The following is a 23668-nucleotide window of genomic DNA, read 5'->3' as shown; positions in this document are numbered from 1 at the left end:
CCCAAGGGCAGGATGCTGCACTTGACCTTGTTGAATACAACTGGCCTTGGCCCATTGATCCACCATTCCACTCACCTGTGCAAGCCTGCACTCCCTCTTCCTCTCATTCTACTCAGTCCCTCTCCGTTAATATTCTGTTCCTGCCAACTCCGTTAGGTATCTCCCAACACCACTATCGAACGCATTCTCCTCTCGCCAGAGACCAGAGGATGCTCCGCTCCGCTACCCCCTTCTCCACCTCCCACCGCCCGGCCGGTGCCCCGTGTCCAGCGGCGGCAGGGCCGGGGTCCGGGCCGGCGGCCCCGCTGCCCTTCCCGGCGCGCAGTGCCCGAGTGTGGGCGGGCTCCGGGACGTGCTCGCTGGGGAGCGCCGCGGCGCCGCACATGCTCACTGGCCGCGGAGGCACCGCCGGAGGTAGGGGCTCGCTCCGCCGCCGGAGGAGCCGCGCTGTCGCTGCGGCCGGGCCGCGGCATGGCCCGCCCGCTCCCGGGCCGCCGCCGCCGCCGCTGAGCGCGGGGGGATCGCAGCGTCCGGCGGTGAGCGCGGGGCGCGGGCGGCGGCGGGGCCGCCTGTGCGGGCGGGGCCCGCTCCCCGGTGGGGCGGGCGGGGATCGAGGGTCCGGCCCGAGGGCCCCGTTCCGCCGGGCGGCACGGCCGAGCCCGTCAGCACCTCGGCCAGCGCCGTGGGGCGGCGGCGGGCGGCGCTGGGGCACGGCCCGGGCGGGGGTGCTGCCGGGGCCGCGAGGGGAGCCCCGCTCGTCTCGTCCTCCCGCTCCCCGCGGAGCGCCGGCAGCGCGGAGGGGAGGCCGCTCCTTTCCCGGTGCCGGGGCTGGTGGGAGGCCTCGGGCCGGGAGGCCAGGAGAGGGGCCGGTGGCGGCAGGGGCAGATCCGCGACCTTTCCCGGCCGGGCCGGGGGGGTGGCGATGCTGCGGCTCCCAGGAAAGGGGCAGCCGAAGCATCCCGGCACCTCCCGGAGGTGGGGGAAAAGAGGGAGAGGTACAGCTCTTTGAAAACAGTGCGGGGAAAAATCCAAATAAATAAAAGTGGAAAATGCAGCAGGTTTTGAGGCGTCTGCGAGATTTCTGTTGGCCCAAGGAAATGCTTGGGAATTATGTGTAGAATGGCAAACAAATGGGAAATGCCTTGGGTGCCGCAGTGCTGTGGCCAGGGGCAGGTGGGGCTGCCTCTGGCCAAACACAGACTCATCTCCTGGCCTTTGGGGTACATGCTTTTGCCCCAGAGAAGTTTAAATATTACGCTGAGCACAATGCAATAAAGCATAGTATTGCTGGTTGTGTTTAGTCATCTTTGCAAGGCCCTGTCAGTGCTGGCTCTGCAGTGGAAATGCTTCATGCAAAATTGGTGTGTTTAAATTCTGTACATAAAATTGTATTTATAACCTCTTGTCATAACCAGCGTTGAAATGGTTGCTATTTTATCTGTGCAAGGTCACAGAGAGCTTGCAGTTCCTTGCCTTGCTACATGACTGGTTGACATTGTATTTAATGCAGTTGATACATTTCTGGTGAGGAGCCCCTTTCCAAGCTTCTGAATATTTTTGGTTAGGCAGTCTTTGAAAGACATAACATTTCTTAAACACACTGAAGCAGATCTGCATTTAAATCTGTTCCTTACTGTCAGTTTCAACTTTGGGAAGCTACTTGACTCTCTGGAAATTGCCTAAGTCAGTTTCATGTCAGGGATACATGTGAACAGATTCTCTCTCCCAGGACAATGAAGGACAACAAAAACCCAATTCCCATGAAATATTTGTTTACTTTTTGCAGGTATGTATTTCCTTTTGCCATATCCAGCCCTACTAACATAAACTGCTTTCTTTTACCACAGACTGAAGATTTCTCTGAAGCGTAACTTTCAAGATGAAGTTCTTACTAGCAATTTTATGTTTCATCTCATTCTCCTTATGGGTTGAAGAAGTCTATTCCAAAGAGAAGTCTTCAAAGAAAGGAAAAGGGAAAAAGAAGCAATATCTATGTCCATCGTATGTTCTTGCTTTCTTTTATGCTTTTGTATGATGGTGATCCTGCCTTGTTTTTAGCAGTGGAAATTATGTGGCAATTGAAGTAGAAGGTGGTGCTTTCTGCGGAAAGGATGGGGTCTGTGGTGGGAATGGGTTTGACCAGCATCTGTCGTTGTGTTCCTTCTGCATCAGTTCTTCTGTTTTAGTGCAAGGGAAAATCTTAGCCACAGTAATTGTTCATTTTCTTGTGGTGGATTTCAACCCAGTGCCTTGCTATTTATGGGTTCACAGTAGCATGGTCTCATAGTGCTGTGCTGTCTAGCATCATGTCACAGGTGTACTGGGGAAAGCAAGGAGGGTTCAAAATTGTCATGATTAAATTCAGCTTCTGGTTAGCTAGTTCTGTAAGAGAAGGGTTGTCCTACACGTATTCTTGGTGCATGTTGAATAGGACTAAGATCTTCAGCATCTTTCATCAATCATGTATAATTCTATAGCTTTTATGGAGGTGGATGTATTGATTGTTGCTATAAAGTATGCCCTTATTGAATAATCTCCCTGTAAAAATACAGAAATTATAATCTGTGCTTGTCCAGTTGAATAGAGGATGTGTTCTAGACACCTATGATTACTTGATATTAAAAATACTCCCTCTTTCTAATGCCTACCACAATTTAAGCTGTGATCCATAGGACAATATTTTATTTGTGAGTGCTATTTTTAGAATTTTCTTGGCCAGCCTTACTCATTTTTTAGTGTTACGTTGTAAATATCTGAAGAAAAGATTGATGGACTGTGATAAGTTGCCAGTAAGTGTAGAAAATTGCTATGACTGAAATGTTAAAATTGTTTAGACAAAGTTAAAACATATTTCTTCTTTGACCATAAAAGAAGAGGTACAGAATGTTAGACTGGTTATTTAACATTAATCAACTTTTTCCAAAGAAAAGACGAAGTAAAAGTGGAATAATCAGACAGAAGCATTGTTCAAGTAGTACTTTTTAAAGTTTCCATTCTTTTCAAACATCGATGGTGATGTTTATTTGTAACCTCAAATTTTAGAATGTAGAAACATATGGTGCATGTCTTCCTTCTCTTTTTTTTATATCAAACCTAAAAAATTATACTGGTCATTAGATTTGAATACATTAAGATATGTCTCAAATGTGATCATAACTCATCTGAAATTACCCCTACTTATTCTTTCCCTTTTAAAAGTTAAGTTGAGTTCTGGATGAGGCTTTTGGTCTGAGCTACTGTGAGAGTTTGTCACAAGGAGAGAAATGTTAGGGTTCCCAGCACAGGCATCAGAACAGAAGCCCTTGGAAAGTGAGTTAGGCAGCTGGGAACTGAATCCAGGTCTTCCATGGTCTTTTTAAATAGCCAACATTTCCCCCTGTTCTTGACTTAGTCTTAGCAGATTCAAAACAGCAATGTCATTTTATCTTTGTAAGTGAGTAGATTTTTCTTGTTTGTTTTTATTTTAAGCCCTGTATTTCTTGGTACCATTAAATATTATGTCATTTGTCACCAATACACTTGAAAAAACATTGAATACGTGCTATCATTTTCAAAGTGGTACTTTTCCAGTTGAATCTGTCTGCAAAAATACTGGTGAATCCAGTACTTGTTGATCCACTGTGCAGTGCTGCTGGCAAGATTTGCTGTAGCAATGATCCTGTTTGATCTCCTGAATAATGACCAAGTTGTCTATATCTCACTTGGCTGAAGTTCACAGCTTGAGAGACAACCACTTGTAATAGTGGGGTTGCTGTTTCTGTGGCTGGAATCTAGAAGACCTGTCATGTGAATGAGCAATGAAAATCAACTCTGTCTGGCAGAGAAACTGCCCAATGCTCTTTTAACTCAGGCTGCTGTTGGCAAACTTCCAATCATCAGCATTTTTTAAATGATCTTTCACAAAACTTCTTGATTTGGTGGCACTCTGTGTTGTAAAAGAGGTTGCCTACTAGTAGTAATTTTTTTTTGTGAAAAAAGCAAACAATCTTTCCTCAGAACCTAACCAAAACACAATGCAGTGGAGAGGGAATCAAGTGACACTATAAGGGTTGACTAAAACTACTCAAGGAAGTGTCTAAATGAAAAATTTCCTAGTAATCATGAAAGAAATATTTTAGAAGAATGCACTTTATTTTTTAACCAAAAAATTGTATTATTTATAAAATTGAATGGTACAAATTTCTAATGTAAATGTACATTTAAAAGTTAAACTCTTAATCCACCTTTAATTGCATTGGTTACTGGTGCAATAAAGTTTAAAGCTTAATTGTAACAAATTATTGCCTTTTATCTCCTTGCAGCATGTGAAAAGCTAAATTTTAATTCTTCAAGAGAGCAAAAAACTGCCTTAGTAGTTGTATACGGAGCAGTCTTCTCTTGCAAATTTTATAATGAAATCCAAATCTATGCAAATCATTATTTAGGAAAACCTTATACTGAACGTCATATTACTGCCTGAGTTTCTTAATTTGATGTTAAGAAATGGATGGCTACAAGATTGGCTTGGGACTTTATAGTGAATTTGTTTGGATAAAAATTAAGCACGCTTGAACTTTTCCTTTTACGGCCCTCTAGAATACAAGCCTTTTGCCAAATGCACCTCTCTGGCATAAAATTAACTACTCTTAGGATAAGATGAAAAAAAGCTGATTAGAAACCCCATAAAAAGTTCATTATTGTCTCATAAACAGATATTTGCTTCCTTAAATCAGGAAAATTGTGTTTTGTATCTTAGAGCAAACCCTGGTGATTATTCATGATGCTGTACTTCTCAGTGCATTGTGTGATAGTGGCTTAATTGCCATCTTATTTTCATTTATTCTTGAAACTATTTTTCCCCAGTTTTTATTGAAGAGTTTATTGAAACTGATGCTTAATCATTTGGTTCTTACTTTGATTTAATGCTTTCTCAGAACAGATGTAAGATTTCACATCCTGCATTTAGATAATTTTCCTTCTTACCTCAGGCTTTCCAAGTGAAATATAGAATAATTATACTTCTTTCTGATTCCTGAATCTTTGTTGATTAACAAAGAAATTGACATATTGGGCCTAAAATGTTATAATAGAGAGTTTTACACCATAAATCTGAGAAACTGGCTTCCACAGATACAAAGTGCAATGAAATACAAAGCTTTAGTAACAAAACTTTTGCCTTTTGTTTCCATGGAAAATCTTAAAAAAAAATCAGGCCTACCCCTTCGAGAAAAAAAAGTGTGTTACTGTTAACAAAGCTTATTTTGAAATTTTATATACTTAATACAGATGATTTTTATACAGCTGCAGATGGATTAAATTACTTGATCTCTTTCCTGCTCACAGACTTTGTTACTTAGCTATTATTAACTTCTTCATAATTCCTCATAATACCTTCTCTTAAACATGTGGGACAGTTAGCTGTGACTTAGAGGACTGCTGAAAAATGTTTTTCCTTTTGTTATACCATAATAAACACTTCAGTTATTTTATGGTGTTTGAGCTGCTGCTGTTACTTCCACAATCCTTAGCAGCCTGGAAGGTCTCTACTCAAAACTACTCAAGATCTCTAGACAAATGAAATTATAAGGAAAGGGAAGCTTGGTTATTACAGTATTAGAGAAGAAATAGAAAAGTAAGAGTGTCACATAGCAGCTAACAAAACCAGTAATGACTGTGGTCATCATCACAGCTATCCCTGTTAATTATAGTTTTAGGATGACTCAGCTGTTCACTTGCACAGCTTTCACTTCTGAAGATCTCTCAGCATCCCTAATGCCACAGCAATGCTGAATGCAAAACCTCAGTCCCTAAATCTCATCCTTTTGTCTGGATAGCAGGACTGTGCTTTGAAAACAGCATCTCTCTTCACCTTTATGCATTTGTCCACATGGAGATTTATATCCTTGGGGATGATTTACTAAATACTGTATAATATCTACAGAGACCTTTTTTATGCACAAAGCAGGAGTACAAATCATATTTGGCTTGTATTGAACAAAGCATATCAGCTACTTCAGAAACTGTGAAATGGCCCTCTAAGCCCTCCAGAAAACATGGCTTATGCCATCTGCCAGGCAGAAGCTTAGAAAGGTCACAGATAAACAGCTTCTTTTAAAAAACAACAACAAAAGACTGTGGAACTAGGGAAAAAAGGCTTTGATGTGTTTAAAGCAGAGTTGTATGAAACTCTGGCCTCAAATTTCTGTTGGTTAACTTAAGGCTTCTGTCATGCCCTTCCTACTAAAACTAAAGTTCAAAATATATTTTACACCGTGGCTCCTCTCCACTTCTTCATGAACTGTAACTTTTTTATCAAGTTTTTGGGTATACATCACCTCTCTATCTGTATCTGATCAACCCCAAAATGTAATTGCTGGGAAAGCAGCATCATGTCTCTCTTCATTCCCATCATCTAGAAGACACTGTTGATAAGTCTGTGAACATTTTCATTTGTAGGTGTGGTGGAAGGGTTTATACACTTTGTGGGAGGAGGTAGAATGAAGTTGAAAGAAAAGCCTGAATTTGGTTGTGGAAGAAGATACATCTGACAGTCATTCCAATGATAAGTACTTCGCAGAGCCCAGGCCTTGTTCCTATAAAAATTCTTCTGCCCTTTAATAACAGCAGTTGGTGAATGCTTTTATTATTCTGTATCATGTAACTCTCATGGAAAGCTGTGATCCCAGACAGATAGGGCCACATTCCAGAAGGTTTGCGAATTTGTTTTCAAAATGGTCAAATGTGGTGGGCAGTAAAAGGTAAAGCTGTATAAGCAAAACCCAAGCTCTCTTGTAAAGCAGTAGTTAAGCATGTTAGACTGGTTCTCGTTCAGTAACTTTCCCTCTCGGTGAGCAACGTTTGCTCCGTTCTCAACACTGGAGTGGCAAGACACCAAAATTGTGTGGAAAAGTTACAGACTTTGTATTTCTTATACAACTTCCAGACTGAGAAAAAACTTGGATCTGTGGGTTGAATTGCACCATCTTTACCCAAGCCCAAGCAAAACCATAGGTCTGAGTTCTGTTGTCAAGGCAAATTATATAGAATGTATCTCAACTTATATTTTCCTCTTATATCTCCACTTATACCACCATGCAGGTGGTTAGATTTTACCAAGGTCCTTATATTGTCTCCATATTTACAGCATTTGGAAAGAAAATATTGGGGTATGGAACAGATGTAGATAAATTAATTCCAAAATGTTGCTTAAACTTGTGGATGCTTATCCTGTTTTACATCTGTATGCTATATCAAGACGCCACAAGACACCCATTATGTGCAAGGGTCACAGGTGGTGACTTTGGTGGGATGCAGAGATGCCTAAGCTAGGAGCAAGCAAGCTAACTTTAGCAAAAAACCACATTGCTGAGAGCAGTACTAGTTCAGGCTGGGTGAAATACCATGCTAACCTGGCTCTGTTGGTTTGGGGTCTGTCAGCTCTGTGGCAGGCAGATGAACCAGCTTGCTTTTCTCAAGTTTAGTGAATAATAAGGCACTTCAGATTCCCATATAAACACTCGTTAAGGTGTCTAACCCTGGGAATGGTGAATTATGAAACCAAAGCTGGATTTAAGAGGTTTCTGCAAGACAAGGACTGAAGTGACACTAACAGCTATTGACACTCCCTAACTGCAGGAAGGTTGTCTTCATGTCCACATTAGGAGACTATTCTCTTTGTTCTATCTACAACATGAGATAAAAGACGAGCTGTTTCACCCCCTCAACTCGCAGTTCAAAATTCAGGGTGCCTAATCTGGGTTTCTGTTTCAAAATTAGCTATGAAGGAACCTTTCTCTTTTTTTCACCACTCTGCACTACCTCCAAATTTCAGTACTGAAGCTACCTATCTCATTTTAGGTGTTTAGCTATCAACTTCATTTGTGAAGGCGTATAAATGGTGACTCAGAGTTCCATAGTTTTAGTGTAATTAGTGATACTACTTTTCACTGGACTAATTGTAATGAATCTTCTTAGGAATAGACAAGTCACCTTGCACAGTTTGAAAATGTAGCTCTTAAACATACTAGAGATTAGAGAGATCACTCAGAAGAGTTATATAGTATGTCATTGATATGTATTAACTTGTTTTTATGCTTAGAGTTATTGCACTCAAAAAATCAAATGCCTGCAAATCAGAACACTGATAGTTTATATCAGGAAAATTGGACTTAAAATATATGGTGGGATATTATGTTTCCCATACTTATTTTTATCTTTCTCACATGTACACAGCCATGTTATATGACTACAGTGTCAGTTTCCATCATGTATTTTTATCTGTCAGTAATTTAGAACTATGAAAATACTTTCCTTCCTGTTTGTATAGGATATTTTTTATATTCTTTCCTCCTGTAGCACTGCATGTGGAAAGGACTCCTTGTAACTTCAGTGTGCTCTGAGAGAATAAATGTCATGATGACCTATAGAGATATAATGTCTTTTGACACATTTGCCTAACACAAATGTAAAGCTATATAAATTTCAAACCAAGTATAATACATGCTTCCTTTTGTCATGCATATTTGCTTATCTAAAATTCTGGATTTTGATTAGTGAATTATGAAAATAATTACCTGTTGCCATCAACTTAAAATGTTGGCCATGATCTTCAAAGGCAGTGATAAAAGGTGTAGAGCTGCATTGGAAGAGGAGATGAACACCTTACTGCATGTCCTGTGAAATACAGTATGTAAAGCAGTTCTTTGATTCAGATGTAACCTCTGAAAGATCAGGCATTTCACTCAGGGATGTTATAGCAAAAGACTAACTGTACCTTGTTTTCTCTCTGGATTGTGAGGACACTGAAGAAGTGAAGATACTTCTGTGTATACAAGAATGCTGGTTGTTTTCCATTTTCTATCTCTGAATAAATATTCAGAGACAGAAAAATCACTTTGGGTTTGGGTATTTTGTATGTTGGTGGTGTGGGCTTTTTAAATTGTTACTTAGGTAAAATTTTTTGGTAGGGAAAGTTCTAGGTTTACAATTACTTGCTTTTAAATTTTCTTCATAGCAACTGTGAGGCTTCTGTTGCTTTATCCTTTGCTGCTTCTAAGCACTGTATCTTGCTTAGAAGTCATGCACTACTGTGAAGAGTGCTACATTCCTGTTTCTTAATGCTTTCCATCAGCGCCACATGCATTCAACACAGGTTGAAATGAATGCATTAAAATTAAAATACATGCTGCAGCTGGTGGAAATCAAAGTTACCAGTGTTTTACAAGTGGGAAAATTGGAGGTTGAATTAGAAAAAATGGTAAATACCTTCTCGGTATGTGTGTTGTTATGTGGGACTCAACCTTTAGCACACTGGAGTAATACTCTTCTAGAAAGGCAGATCTCAGCTCAAATCCTTTTTGTCTTATGTAATATACAAATATGCCTCTCATTAATTCATTCCATAATGGCTAGTTAAGCAGGGGTGGTTGTGGCTGTAGGTAAATGTCTCACATTAATAGTTCCAACCTCTTTATCCAAGCACCTAATACATCCCATTAACTCTCTTATTAGGTCTTTCGGCTCATCTGTCACTCCAAAAGTGTGGCTAACTTCTTAACTCACCCCAAGGATGTATTGATTTCCAGGTGAAATTTAGGCATTTTGGTCAGCAAGGCTCTCAAAAGGAAATTCAGTCATTGTGGAGAAGTTTCCTTGTGTGCTGTTCAATGATGGTAGTTTAAAGCTGTAAAAGAACCACAGTGAAAATATGACTGATACTCAGCAGAGCTTTTTTTTCCCAGTAGCTATTTTAACGACTTCATTCAAAGTGACCTTTAAAAGTAGCAATTACTGAATCTCAATGCTTGTCCTCCTAATTCAAAGCAGCCAATGTCATTGTATTTCACTTGGTTCTTAGATAAGCAAGGACAAATGCACTTCTACACTTAAGTTCAAAACACAACCCAAGGGCTTGTGGAAGATGTGATTCTGGTGTTCTTTACCAGCATTGTTCTTCCCATCACTGCCTTCCCAGTGCAATAAGTCTCCTTTGCCCAATTTTTGGATGGCTTTTGAACAAACAACCTGAACAGATATTTGTATTAATATACTTCTGCAGTACAGCTCAGATCTCACAAAGCTACCAGTTTATTCCTCTTACTCATTGCTTTTTATGAACATTTGTGTTTCATTTATATGCCCATGTTATCCTGTGTAGTTCAGATTACTGTTTTCACTATTTAATGAACTTTTTTGTATAACCCATGACAAAAAATAAAAAAAAAGTATTTAAGTTTGTTCATTAGTTGTTGCTTGGATTTGTTTTCATATTGCATTGTACTGGACATACATAATTTAGAAAGAAATCTTATTTTCAGTATTAAGGAGATTATTTTATAAATGTAGTTTTTGTAGACATCTGATGTAGATGTTTTAGATGTTAATATGTGAGACTTACAAGGAAGCAGTGGCATGAACCTTTCTGTATCTGATAAAACGCAGCATACAGAATGTTTGCCTGCCTTTTTAATAGCTAAATGAACATTCTTTTCTGAATTGCTCTTTTTTAGAAAATGGAAAATAATCTTTATCTTTTATTTTCCTTTTGTCCAGCTAGTGGTAACAGCAAAAAAAGCATACAAAACTGGTTTATGATATTTCTATAGCAACCTCTTCATTGGTAAAGGTCATCACTGAAAACCAAGCACATCTCAAAATTACAGAATTGGAATAGAATAGAATAGAATAGAATAGAATAGAATAGAATAGAATAGAATAGAATAGAATAGAATAGAATGGAATGGAACATTTCAGCTGGAAGGGACCTACAATGATCATTTAGTCCAGCTGCCTGACCAAATGAGGAAATAAACTAATTCTTTTGCATAGTGATCCAATTCTAAGTAAAATATAAAAACTTATAAACTCAGCCCTGGGAGGATTGTTTGAATTTGTCAATTATTAAGAAAAGAGTTAGAACACATATTCCTTTTTTAATTGCTCTAATATTAAAGTAGCAGAGGATTAATGTATACAGAACATGCAGACCTGTATACATAACAGGAAGTTAACATATGTTGCTAGAAGTAAATGCTTCCTTTTTTTATTAGAAGACCAATTATCTCTGGAGAAGTTCTGCTGGAACAATTAGTTCACCTATGTGGTTGTTACAGATCACAGAGGTTATAGTGTGTTTACTGCAAGAGGTAGGTGGGGAATTATATACTGCAGCCACTTAATGCTGCTCCACAATTCTTTTCTCTTCCTGTATGTTATAGTTTAAGGTATCCTCCTGGATACATATTTCTTGGTAGGTGCATCTCTGTGTAGTTTTTGGAATGCATACTTATCCTGCTAATTACTGTTTAGTAGTCAAAATTTCAAGGTTTTAGTGCCATTTTATTGCCATAATTTTTTCTTCATTTATAACATCAAGCAAATACAAGAAAAGCTAAGCTAAGCTAGCTAGCTAAGCAGATATATAGCTTTAGGTTTCAGAAATATCCTGAATACAACAAAGAAAACAGAAATATGATTATTTTTTTCCTGATCAATAAAATGCTCAATGGGTATCAAGGAGGCTATGATATAATAAAATGTATTCATGTTTTCATAATGGTTGACATTCTTTTAATAATAGGGAACTCCTTCATAGTTTTATTTATAAATGTTTTAGTTGTTAAATGTTAACTGAGAAGATTAAATCTCTTTGGGAATGCATAGTGAGTGCTACCAAGTAAGCAAATCTGATTCCTTTTGCCCTTATGGTTTGAGTTAAAGCAGTTGTTTTTAAAGGTAAGGTCATTAATAAAAGCTCTTCAAGGGCTAGACTCTGGTCTCATCTCCAGTTTTCAATCAAATGCCAATGTCATGGTATGCTGACATTTATTAATTAATTAATTTCTCAGTAATCAATAAAGAAAATGCTGAACAGGAGCTACCATAATTGGACATTTTGAAATCAGGAGGTCTACGGTCTACTACATTCATGTGGTTTTTTTTGTTGTTTTTCTTTTTTAACTGGTCAAAAGCCTTCTGTAGAGTTAATGCTTTCTTCAAAAAATTGTAATAAGGCAGAAATAAGGCAGAAATCCCAGAGGACATGAAGGAAACTGAAGGATGAGAAGAAAAAAAACTTAGCTGTTATACAGAATAACCTGTAGGTCTGTCAAACTGACATTGGTATAGGAGACAATAATGAAAAAAAGAAATTACAGGGTGAAGAAGGCCACAGCAGCTGATGCTGATTATGGAAAACATTAAGGTAATAAACTTGATCATTTTTTCAAATACATTTGTACATTATTTTGCAAGAGGTGATAATGTTGATGCATATGAATTATACCTATGTACAGTGTTTCTCTTATCATTACATGGCATCCTGGTTACTGAATTATAATGACAGAAAGACAGCAAAGTAATCATAAAAGGGATGGAAAAGTGATTATGAGACAGAATTCAAAACTGGAAACAGTCACTGAACAGGTTCTGGAAATATACAAATTCATTTACATACAATTATGAGCCTGCTTGGTGTTTAAAATACCTGGGGAGGGCAGTGACGCACCCATATTGCTTTTTATTACACTCGATTTCATGTACTCTTGTAGCTACATTTACCTGTCACAGTTTTTTTTGATTGCAGCAATGGTTTTCATTTAACACCCAGCACAATAATGGCAAGGTAATGCAGATGTTTAAATTCCCTCTGCAAAATCAGAGTCCAAGTAAAGCCAGTAAAGCTTTTATTAGCACTTGACAAAGAGATTATGCAATCCTCCAGCTCTGGGTGGAATAGCTGGCATGTGCTAGCCGGAGACTGCCAAAAGCCTCTGCATGCTTTGGCACCTACAAAGTGGCTGTCAATTTACTAAGGTTCCTAATCTGACAGTCACTAAATATAGTTCAGGTGGCTGCTTTCTACTGATGAAGAAATCATGTCCCTCTGCATATTTTTGTTAGGAGGGAAGGAAACAATTTGTGAATTGCAGTTTATTTGCTTCCAAGTTTACAGTTAAGAGTATGTCAGAGAGCATTTGTGTTTATTACACAAGTAGTTTCTTGAAAAATACTGAAACTTCTCAAGGAAAGGAAGACTATGCAGTATGGCACCTGAAAATAATGAACTTTTTTTTTGCTTGTGAAAAGGCATTTATGGCATTACTTTAAAATCGCTTCAGTTTAAGCATGCAGTTGTTTCTGTCTTGGTAGTAACTAATGAACTTTTTTTTACAGGCAGCAATCAGCTGAAGACCTTGCAAGAGTACCTGCTAATTCTACCAGCAATATCTTGAATAGACTATTGCTCAGCTATGATCCCAGGATAAGGCCTAATTTCAAAGGTTTGTCAGATACTTCAGCCTCTGTTTTAATCTTTGGATTTTAATTTTTTCTCTTTTTACACAGAGAAAAATTATGTAGATATAATACTCACAAGCTAAATATTTGTGTTGGTTTTTTTTTTAATGGAAGCCTCCGTAGATAGTGTGAAGCTGCAGAAGATATTTATCCTTTTGAAATGAAAGATAATATGCTAGGATTTCATTATCATAATAGTATGTGATGCTTTATTACTATTGGTCTTATTTTATAAAAGACTTTTTAAGTGTAGAAATAGAATTTATAGAATAAGTTTTAAAATATATTTTTATCTCTACATTTTAGTTAGACTCTGCTTTACAGCATTTTAAACCACCAGATTTCTCTATAGACATCCTTTAAGATGACTATAAAAAGTTGGGGTCAGCAGTATCACTATTAGCAAACTATGGAATTATTAAATTCTTTAAAGATATTTTAGTTATAAAGCTTCACACTTCAGGAATCCATATAGATAATGCATTGAAACACATTTTCTGCCATTTAAACATCTTCCTGGTAGTCAGATGTTGCAGGATTCTTCTGTGTAGAGTGTGTGAACCCTTACACGAGGAGAAAAAGTTGAAATACATATTCTCTGCCAAACCTCTAAGAATTCACACAAGTTAGGCTGCAAATTAGACTTTTCAGGAATTAGATTATTTACCTTCTGTAAATAATGTACTACTAAAAAGATGTAGACAATTTTATTACATATAGGCAATGCAGTTTACATAAAACAGCTCTTTCATTTTAAAGCTCCTCGTATAATTACATGAACATTAAGAGATATTTTAACATGAATATGACTAGTATGAAAAATTCGGAAATCTTAAATGTTTATTGTGCTTTTGAAGAGGCTATTTTCAGTTCTATTTAACAGTTTTATAAACATATTAAACTCAATTCTCAGCAAGTGTACTGCTTCTTTCTTATTCTCTGTAGAACCAAATTTATATATTTTCACCACTGTCTTGTCACAAAGAATAAATGTCCAGCCTCTTCTCTACCTGTTCTTCAGCATAATCAGCTTATAATCACAAAGCATGGTGCAGATTTCTTTATATTTTTGATAACCCTTCTGGCAGTCTGGTAAGAATCAAGACAGAAGGGAAAGGAAGGACATGTAATGTTAACTCAGAGGGAGGTGGAAGAAAAAGAACATTTTCTGACAAGTGGTTTGCCCATGTTAAAATGTTCCTCACACATGAGTGATTTTCTTGGATGGCACATCCTATTCAAATCTGGAAGAGAGAGTACACTCTTGGCTACTAGTGATGTGATGGGTGCTCTGTCACATGCATCAGGCATTAAAAGAAGTATTGTGCTTATTGCATAACCAAAAGCATCACAATTTAATAGTCTGATTAAAAAACCAAACCAAACAAATGGGTTTAACTGAAGAAGGGAAATTTTATCTTCATAGATTTCTGGTGACCAAGAGAATGAGTTTGAATTTATGTATTAAATGTACATAAAAATATTTTATGCAAACAAACATGCTATTGGAAGAAACATATGTTACTTAGCACTGTATTTGCTTAGTCTGTCAAAAGAGTATTCATATATTCTTATATCTCTTTTGCTGCTGAAAGTAGGAAGAAACCCACTGAGTATTTGTAACAGTGTAAATTATATACCTGCATCTAGTGGACGTCCTGACATTCATACCATAGAGGTACTAAATAAAAGTAGTGGTCCATAATTAGTTCTCTCAATTATCAGGCCACTTCTCCTTGCTGTGTGATAACTCTCTGTTAACACCAAATTAAATGACTGCCAATCAATTCCCGCAGGGTGACAGAGGGCAGATGTAGCAGCTGTCATACCATCCCTCTTCAACTACAGGAATCCTGGCTGTGGAAAAGAGAAAAAAATCCAGGCCATCTTAATATCTTCACAGCTGCTGACTTCTAGAAATTTTTCTTGGTTAATTGGTAACCATTTCCAACTCTTTCACACCGAGGCTATATAGCTGTGAAAGATGCATGCAATAATTTTACCTGCCTCTAGTCATATTTTACAGGCAGGTAAAGGCTTATGTACCTTACTTGCACAAAGAGGTATCCTCTTAAAGCATAAGGAAATATCTCATCATAAATCATAAACAGGTAATTTGGGATGATAGTGTCATTATGACCTTGACAGTTAAAAGTGTCTGCTGCTAGAAATATCAATTGCCTCTATCCATTACACTGTGTGCAGAAGTAATACTGGCTTATTCATTCTGAGATAACAGAAAATCATGGAATTCAAACACTATTAATTTAGATATATGGTCAGTGGAATTCTGTAAGATTAGCTCTCTGGAGTAAGGATTTTTATTTTTCCCTTTTTCTTATCACTAGGTTAAAAAGAGGTTTAGTGATTTCTATTGACTTTGATAACTGTATATATACTAACTTAAAAAGATAAAGTTACATTGTGATATTGTGGTACCAGTATAAAGGAGCTTTAAATGAAGGATAATGTACCTTTACTGAATTGTGTAGCTCACTAGAATTATTTTTTTTAAAGGAATTCCAGTCGATGTTGCAGTTAACATCTTCATTAACAGCTTTGGGTCAATTCAAGAGACAACTATGGTAAGAGTGAAATTAAATTCATGTAGTACCCATGGAGATTTTCTTACTAAATTAAACTTCAGACTGAGGATTATGAACTATAAAATAGAAATTTTTTTTGTGGTTGCAGACACTGAGAATTAAGTTAGTAGGGTTAATTGTGTCTGACTGTGCTTTATGTCGTAAACCTAAACATATTAATGTATTTCACGCTATATATGTCCACAGATTTAGAATCTGTAGCTCTAGAATCTGATTTACATGAAAGGTGATCTATGGTTTCCAAGATGCAAGAGCTAGACTAATTTCCATAAGTTTTTAAGTTCATTGGAAGAACCCATTTGACAGTATGAGTTGAAGATCTTCCTGAGAGTTATTACTTAAGTTGCTTGGTGTGTTATTCAAAAAACCCCAAACTAAGACTGTATATGAGAGAAAAAGAACAGAGGTGCATAAGGATGAAATGTATAGGTTCTTTATTTTATATGGGTCTGAAGATGTAAATAAATTGTGATGGAATACAAGGAGCAGTAGTAAAGGAATAGGCTATCAATTACCGTAGACTTCCTGCTGTTTATTTACTGCATGGGAAAGATAAACTGGGGAGTGAAGTTTATAAAAATGTGTTTCCAGTTCATCCAGAAAATTTCAGCATGTCAATAAGAGGATGAAATAATCCTTATTGGAATTTTGACTTCATTTGTTTCTTTGGGAAATAAAATCAATTTCAAAATATGAGTTCCTTCAGCAAAGCACTTTCTGATATTTTGGGACTTGCAGATCTTTTTTTGTCACATTGTCTCCAACAAATACTATCAAAAAGATTGCCAAAAAATGCATGTCATTATTGAAGATGTTCTGACCTGATCAGGTTTTCCTTTTGTGTAAAAAAGAGGGGAGTGCACCGTGTCGTGCCAGTACATGGAAACCTCAGCCAAGACATTCACTGAGTGGGAGTTCTGAGGCATTCCCTGATCTCTTTGGTGACCTGTTGCATCTAAGGCACTGAGGCAGTTCCCAAAATCAAGTTGCTTTTTTAATGCTGCGACTAAGGCATCATTCTGACACATAATGGCAGAGAAGCAATAAACCACAATACCACTAATAAGCAATAAAACACATTTTTGTTGTTGCTGGAAGTCCCCACTAAAAATTTAGAACCAGCTTACATGTCACCCTAATGAAATTTCAATAGGACTGCAGAGCCACTCCAAGTTGACATAAATGGTGGCTGGAACAGTTTTGAGCAGCTTGGCCAGAAATTTCTGTTTCTTTAGCTAGCAGAGATTTATGTCTGATTGCAAATGATAGTAAGTCAACTAACGGCATTAGTGGGAAGTGACTTTAAAACGAAAAAATGTAAGTTTGCCCTAAGGCCACAAGATTTATTTCTGAAAACAAAAAGAGGACTTGAATTTAAAGAGGGGCAGGGAGGAAGAGCAGGAAAGTAGGACTGAGATAAGTGTCTTAAGATATCCAATATCTTGGGCCAGATGGCCCTTTCAAGTTTCTGAAATTAGTTGCATGCTTTAAAAAATGACTTTTAAGAGGCTTTTTTGCAATTCACCCAGATTCAGATAGTAACAAAACATGAATGTGAGAGATTTGCTTCCACCAGTCCCTCCAAAAAATAAAAGTATGCTCTCCACAGCTGTGTATGTATGCCTGTCTGTGCCTTCCTGATATGGTCACTCACAAATTTACTAGGATGTGCTGTATGATAAGTGTTGCTCTCCTCTGTAATTCAGAATATCAGACACCATCCTTACTTTATTTTATGCTTTTATTTAGATTTCTATGTCTAGCTGATCACCATCATAGCTAAGCATGTTTATGTCAAATTTGGGTTACTTCTTGATTGCCTTAATCTAATACAGGAAGCACTGACAAAATTAACAGTCAATCTGTTCTTCCATGTATTATTTAGAAAACTCTTCCTGCTGCAGTGGGCATTGGATATTCAAGAATCACTTCTCTCTTGAGGATAGGTTTGTACTTGGTCTGGGTAATACACCGGACAGTAGAAATGGATCGCTTAGAATGGGAAAAGACTTGTTCTTCTGGAATCACAGGAAAAATATTTCCTGGGGGTGAGGCACCAAAATATTTCCTGGAGGTGAAGGATCAGAGGGGTCTCTTGTGTTCAGAAAGTAGACATTTTCAGAAGTACCAGAACTGCTGCAAAGGTTCCTTGGTGTTGGAGAAGAGAGTGGCTGGCTGCATCTCTACTTTCTCTGGCGTTGGTGAGAATCAGGAGTAGTACTGATTTATAGACTGTCTCTAAAATTACCAGAAGCTACTAAACTGGTTGGAGTGATATCAGAGTCTTTGAAATAATATATTTCTGAGTTTTTCAGTCAATGAATTATTGTGATGATGCTTTGCTCTCTAGCCACTGCTGGCTGTAATAATTGAACTCATAAATTTTTGCAAAATCTCTGTCGGGGTAAAGTCGTGATTCCTTGTTTTGTGTGATGGAAGTGTGGGGAAAAATAACAATGGGTACCAGATGACTGGAAGACAGGTTATGGTAGAAGGGCCAGCAAACAAATGTGTAGAGTGACAGTGAGAGAAGACCTTGCTTGCTGTCCTTCTGGTCCTGTGATAATTATATTCTTAGCTATGCAGTTGGCTCATCCTCAACAAAGAGTTGAAATAAGCTCCTTCTGAGGTAGAATCCACTAAGATTTAAGAAAGGAGGGAATTTATTTATAGAAAATCATTGAAGTTACTTTGTTTCAAAGCCAAAGAGTACCCATTTTGTGGGTCCTATGCCCAGAATCCTGTATCACTTTAATCAAGACTTTGTGAAGAATCTGAAGGGCAAATGCTTGCTCTGTCTTTAGAAAGGATAGTTTTCATGTTGTGTTTTCAGTATTGAAGAGAACTGCAGCGCTTCCATACTTATCAAGCAAGTTTCTTGGAAAAACTAAGCAAAAGACCTTGTGAACTACAGAGAGAATCAGAATTCGTACAGATAAAAAGGAGAAGAGCTTACACCACAGCTGCTATGTTCCAGTAAGCTCCCTTTATCCTGAATCCTGTAGCTTGTTTCCTTCTCTATCGTTAGACCACTTGTCAAGGATCCCATGTTAACTCTGCTTCTGAGTTTGCACACATTTATTGAGACTGCAGAATTGGTGGTATAATAGGGTGATTATGTCACATTTAGAAACTGTTTTAAACTGGATGATCAGTCAAGGATTCCTAGGGATAGAGAGTTTCTGGTATAAATACTCCTAGGGCTATAATTTTTTTTTCTGTGATGATGATCTGACTTTCTGTCTACAGAATCTGTGTTCAAGGTTTTTGCTTGCAGTGTGACCTTTCTTCACTGACTCAAGCAACAAAACACCAGTTCTTTCTTCTTCTTTACTTTAAAATCTTACAGAAAGGTCTTTTTAATATTCGTGACTGAAAAAAACATTCAGTTTCCTTATTTTAATCTTAAAAATGACATTTTTTACTTCATTAAAAGGAAACATTATTATGTTGCCTTTCTTTGTATGAGTGCATTTCATGATCATCTATCTGCTCTGTTTTGCAGAGATATGTAAAGGCTATGCTTGCTTTCTGGCCTGAGGTGGTTTTCTGGTCACATGCACACTATTTGGTAGACTTCTGAAATATTTCCTAGAATGCCTCCCAACCTCCCTGAAAATTACTTGCCTTCTGTTGGAGTTACATGGGAAAACAAATCCCTGTAGAATGCTTCTGTGTTTCCTTCTACCTGGCAGGTCCTCCTAGCTCTGATTTTGATGAATGTCTTTTCCATCCTCTTCCCCTACTTTCAGCCTTTTTAGTTGCTATTTGACTCTCCTTTGCTCTAAAATGCCAATCACTCTGCAAATTCAAAAAAACATTTGTAAAATGTACACCAGAAAGACCATGTGCTCCATGCAGATTTCTTCTTCAGTCCCTGTTCAACCTAATTCTAATACACTTACTGAATCTTAAAATTCATTGTGCAAATTTGAGAGGACTGGTCACAGACTTCTTTCAAGATAAATTTATACCAGATCATAGTCTTTACTGCTGCCAGATGCTGTAAGAGTGCATGCTCTTCTAAGAAGCAGATTTTGCACATTGTTGTCTGGCTAGCCACAGTTTTGTATTGTGACATCTCTTTGCTTCTTTTTGCATTCTCTGTATTGCCTCAAGTATGTGGTGGCCTTCCTCTCCAAGTATCCCTGTCAACGTCTCTACTTTGGTCCTGAACTTCCCCATTTTAGATTAGTGGGATTTTTCTTTCTCTGAGTTAAATGGGAACTCAGGTTCTTAAAATTGTTTGGTGTTTAAGTTCATTTGTAATAGAGCAAGGAAGGAAATAAAGTAGCATCCACCTGATCTTACTTCCAATTCTTATTTTGCCAGTGCATTCTGCTTTTCAGTGATGTAAGCATCTCCTCCTACTGAATGGGTAAGCTGAAGGCAAGTGTTGCACAGTGCTTATCATTTGCCTATGGCTTTGAGAAGGCATCTTATTTTGTTTGAAATTAGGGTGATGCACTTGTTTATGGGGAAATTGGATTCAGCGTAACCAATAGTGTAATGCTTGTCAGCATGAATGGTATGCAGTATTTATCTCATATGGTTTAGAGTAATTTTTTTCACTGAGAGAAGAAGTGCATATGGAACGGGAACTTCAGCAAGAAGCAAGTAAAGGAGATTTTCAATTATATACATATAATTGAAAAGATGCTTTCTGAGATAATGACCTGAATTCCCTCCAATTATGAAGCTTCTCTATGAGAGCCTTCCAGTACAAATTCACTTCATATTAACCTTTTTTTTTTTTTTGCTTCTTCTTTACTTTGGCAAGACAACATAGGTCTTTGTGTAAATAAGAGTCAGACTATGTACATTTTTTCCAAAATCAACTACCAACAAGTAACAAGTAATTGGTTTGATGCTTTGCTTTTCCTTACAATGCAGTAAGGAAAAATATTACACAGTATAGTGTAATAAAGAAATACTTGGGCTAATTTAACTGGTGGACTGGACATAGGAAAGTGGGTACTGTATTTAACTATACAGAGCAAATCAACAGAATAAATTATTCTGCATGAGATCTTAGCCAAGTGGACTCCTTCTGGTTGAAGTTAGGATGACTGTCTCAACATGACACCTGCTCTGGACAGTAAATGCAGTAAGTACAGCAGAAGATAATTCAGTTTTATCAACAAAAGAAATGCATGAGAGTCGTTGACACGGAGAGTAAAAAACTTTATAAAATTTGTTTGTATGCAGAATCCATTGACAAACCAAAAATATGTTGAGAATCATCACTCCCTTATTTCTAGCATTTTGCTGTAATTCTAGAGCAGTAGCAGTGTTTTCACTACTCTGAAAGACACAGCCCTTATCTCAGGATTTTGCACCTAATAGACAATTATGAAAAAGCAAAGCACACTACAAAAGGCAACTGTGAAGACTGGAGATAGAAACAATCTTACATACAGTTATTAAATTTAACTTTTAATTTAACTTAATTTAACTTTTTTCAACAATAACTTTATTTTTCTCTGTATGTGATCTGCCTAGTTTACATATATATCAAAGAGAGGCACTGGCTTAAATGTAAATGTAAAAAACAAAAAGACTTAAGAGATAAGACTGAAAAATCCCAGCTGACATTCTAGGTCAGATTCTTCCTTCAGATGCACACAGCTTTTGCTAAGCACAGAACATGTGCAGGGTATCATTTTGCCCTGAGACACATGCTACTCCAGTCCCCAAAAGCAAAATTAGGTTCTCATAGAGCACGGCTCTACTACTGTCCTTCCTTCAGCCAGATTCCTACCGGCTCTACTACTGTCCTTCCTTCAGCCAGATTCCTACTGATTTCAGAAGGAGATTTCCTCTGTAAAGCCTTGAGTTTGTCTCTTTGGGACTGATTCTGTTTCTCCTTTCATACCTGCTACCTCAGTACTTAGGTTGCAAGCTGTCATCAGTTTTCCTGTTACCAAGATAGTCCCAGATCACTGGTAGAAGGTCTGAGGCTGTATTCTGGGTGTGTAGTATAAAATCTATTACCTACCTGGTCTGTTTCCTGCTTTTATTGTATGATATTTTGCCATCAGTGTGCCACAATCAAATGAAGAGTAAACTGGAATTGGCAATCACAGGATATCCTGAAAGATGTGATATCATGCCTGCTGCCTGCAGCCATTTAGTGAAGTCAAGCTTTGGCCTCTCTCTGCCCTGCTGCATGCTTTTCTCTATGCCTGGGTAACAGGAGCTTTTACTGAGGGAATGCAAAAATTACTCTGGAGTGGCAATTTGATCCTTTGTTTAAGGAAAGTTGCTGTATTCAAAACCATGAGTGAGATGTAATCTGTTTGTACTAAAGTCTGTTAAACATAGTACTTCGTAATGTAATTTGAATAGTGATTACTGTCTTTGTGATAGAAAAATAAGGGCGTAATTTTTTCTCTTCCAAGTCTGGTGGGATGGTTTCATTTCTCTGTGGGGTTCTTACTAGACTTTTGGCTAGTCTAATGTTTGTTTATTCTTCCGATCAGGATTATAGAGTCAACATCTTTCTAAGACAGAAGTGGAATGACCCCAGACTCAAACTGCCCAATGACTGGAGAGGTTCAGATACACTGACAGTGGATCCAACTATGTTTAAGTGTCTTTGGAAGCCAGACTTATTCTTTGCAAATGAAAAAAATGCTAACTTCCATGATGTCACACAAGAAAATATCCTTCTTTTTATATTTCGGGATGGAGATGTCCTAGTCAGCATGAGGTATTTCATTTATATGTTTCCACTGTTTTTTTAAAGTGATTTTTGAAATATGTGAAATATATATTCTGTATTAGCCTTAGTATTGTAATACAATTTATTACTAACATTTAAATTTATATGAGACAGTTTCTAAACAATGCTGTAATAACTTATGTATAAAGAAATCAGATGATAGCACTGCAAGTGTGAGAAATTTGATGTCTATATACATGATAACATAACACACTGAACTAACTAAATTTAAACCCTTTTGATAATTTATCGGGTTCCTAGAGCATAGTAAAGTGGATAATTTATCTGAAATACAGCCTTCAATAAAACAGTATCTGTTGCACACTACTTGAATTTTTACAGCAATTAAAGTAAACGATGATTACTTGCTAAAGATATAGGAAAAGCAGAAATTATAAAATTTGTGAATATGTATGTTTTGTAAAAGTACTGCGAAAAAAATCCTGATTAATTTCTATGCCTTGCTGGATATTTTTTTTTTCAGAAGCCTCCAAATTTTTGTTCAGTTGAATTGCAATTAACATATACTTTTTTGGTGATTTAACTTGGTTTATCAAAGGTATACACGATGACACAAAAATAGTCATCCACTTAAACCAGCAAATTATCTGATTAAAAGGGAGGTGATAGTGAATTACAGATATGGAGAGTTTATAGTTTACAGTTTGTAGAGATTAGGCTAAATTTTCTAACAGGAAGTGAATTTTCTTCTGTTGTGTGCTGTAACATATTGCCCTGAAGACATAAGAATGATTATCTGAATATACTGCAACATTACCTTTAAGAGGGAACCACTTGAGAAGCTAGGTTCACGTGAGCTATTTCTTCCTGGAATAGAAATGGATAGAAAAAAGGAGAAACAATATGAAAGAGTTTGCATTCTTTTTTTACCATTTCAAAACAGCGTGAGAAAAATCAGTCTCAAGACTATTGCTGGCAGTGATCAGAAAAGAAAATACATAGGGCAATCAAAGCATTTCATTTGGATTGCTCTGAAGGTCTTGGTTTTGATTTCAGCTGCTTCTGTAGTTTTGAAGTATATAGAAATTAATATTTCAAAGTA

At 37.4% G+C, this 23668-nt stretch overlaps 1 protein-coding gene across 3 annotated transcripts in view; it reads left to right on the top strand.

Moving 5' to 3' along the window:
• The first annotated feature begins 378 nt into the window (after positions 1-378).
• Positions 379-23668, top strand: part of GLRB (glycine receptor beta) — a 47200-nt gene continuing 23910 nt past the window's right edge. For 2 of the 3 annotated variants that reach the window (XM_030947914.1, XM_030947912.1), the window contains exons 1-5: positions 379-414; positions 1848-2001; positions 13153-13259; positions 15793-15860; positions 22364-22593. In XM_030947914.1, coding sequence (XP_030803774.1) covers positions 1880-2001; positions 13153-13259; positions 15793-15860; positions 22364-22593 — 527 coding nt within the window. In that variant the 5' untranslated portion in view covers positions 379-414; positions 1848-1879. Of the gene's footprint in view, positions 415-466; positions 537-1847; positions 2002-13152; positions 13260-15792; positions 15861-22363; positions 22594-23668 lie in introns of those variants that run through there. The other variant, XM_030947913.1, reaches the window with a different exon arrangement.

This window comes from Camarhynchus parvulus, chromosome 4 (assembly GCF_901933205.1).
Source record: "Camarhynchus parvulus chromosome 4, STF_HiC, whole genome shotgun sequence".
Lineage (NCBI taxonomy): Eukaryota > Metazoa > Chordata > Aves > Passeriformes > Thraupidae > Camarhynchus > Camarhynchus parvulus.
This window is presented reverse-complemented; position numbering and strand designations above follow the sequence as displayed.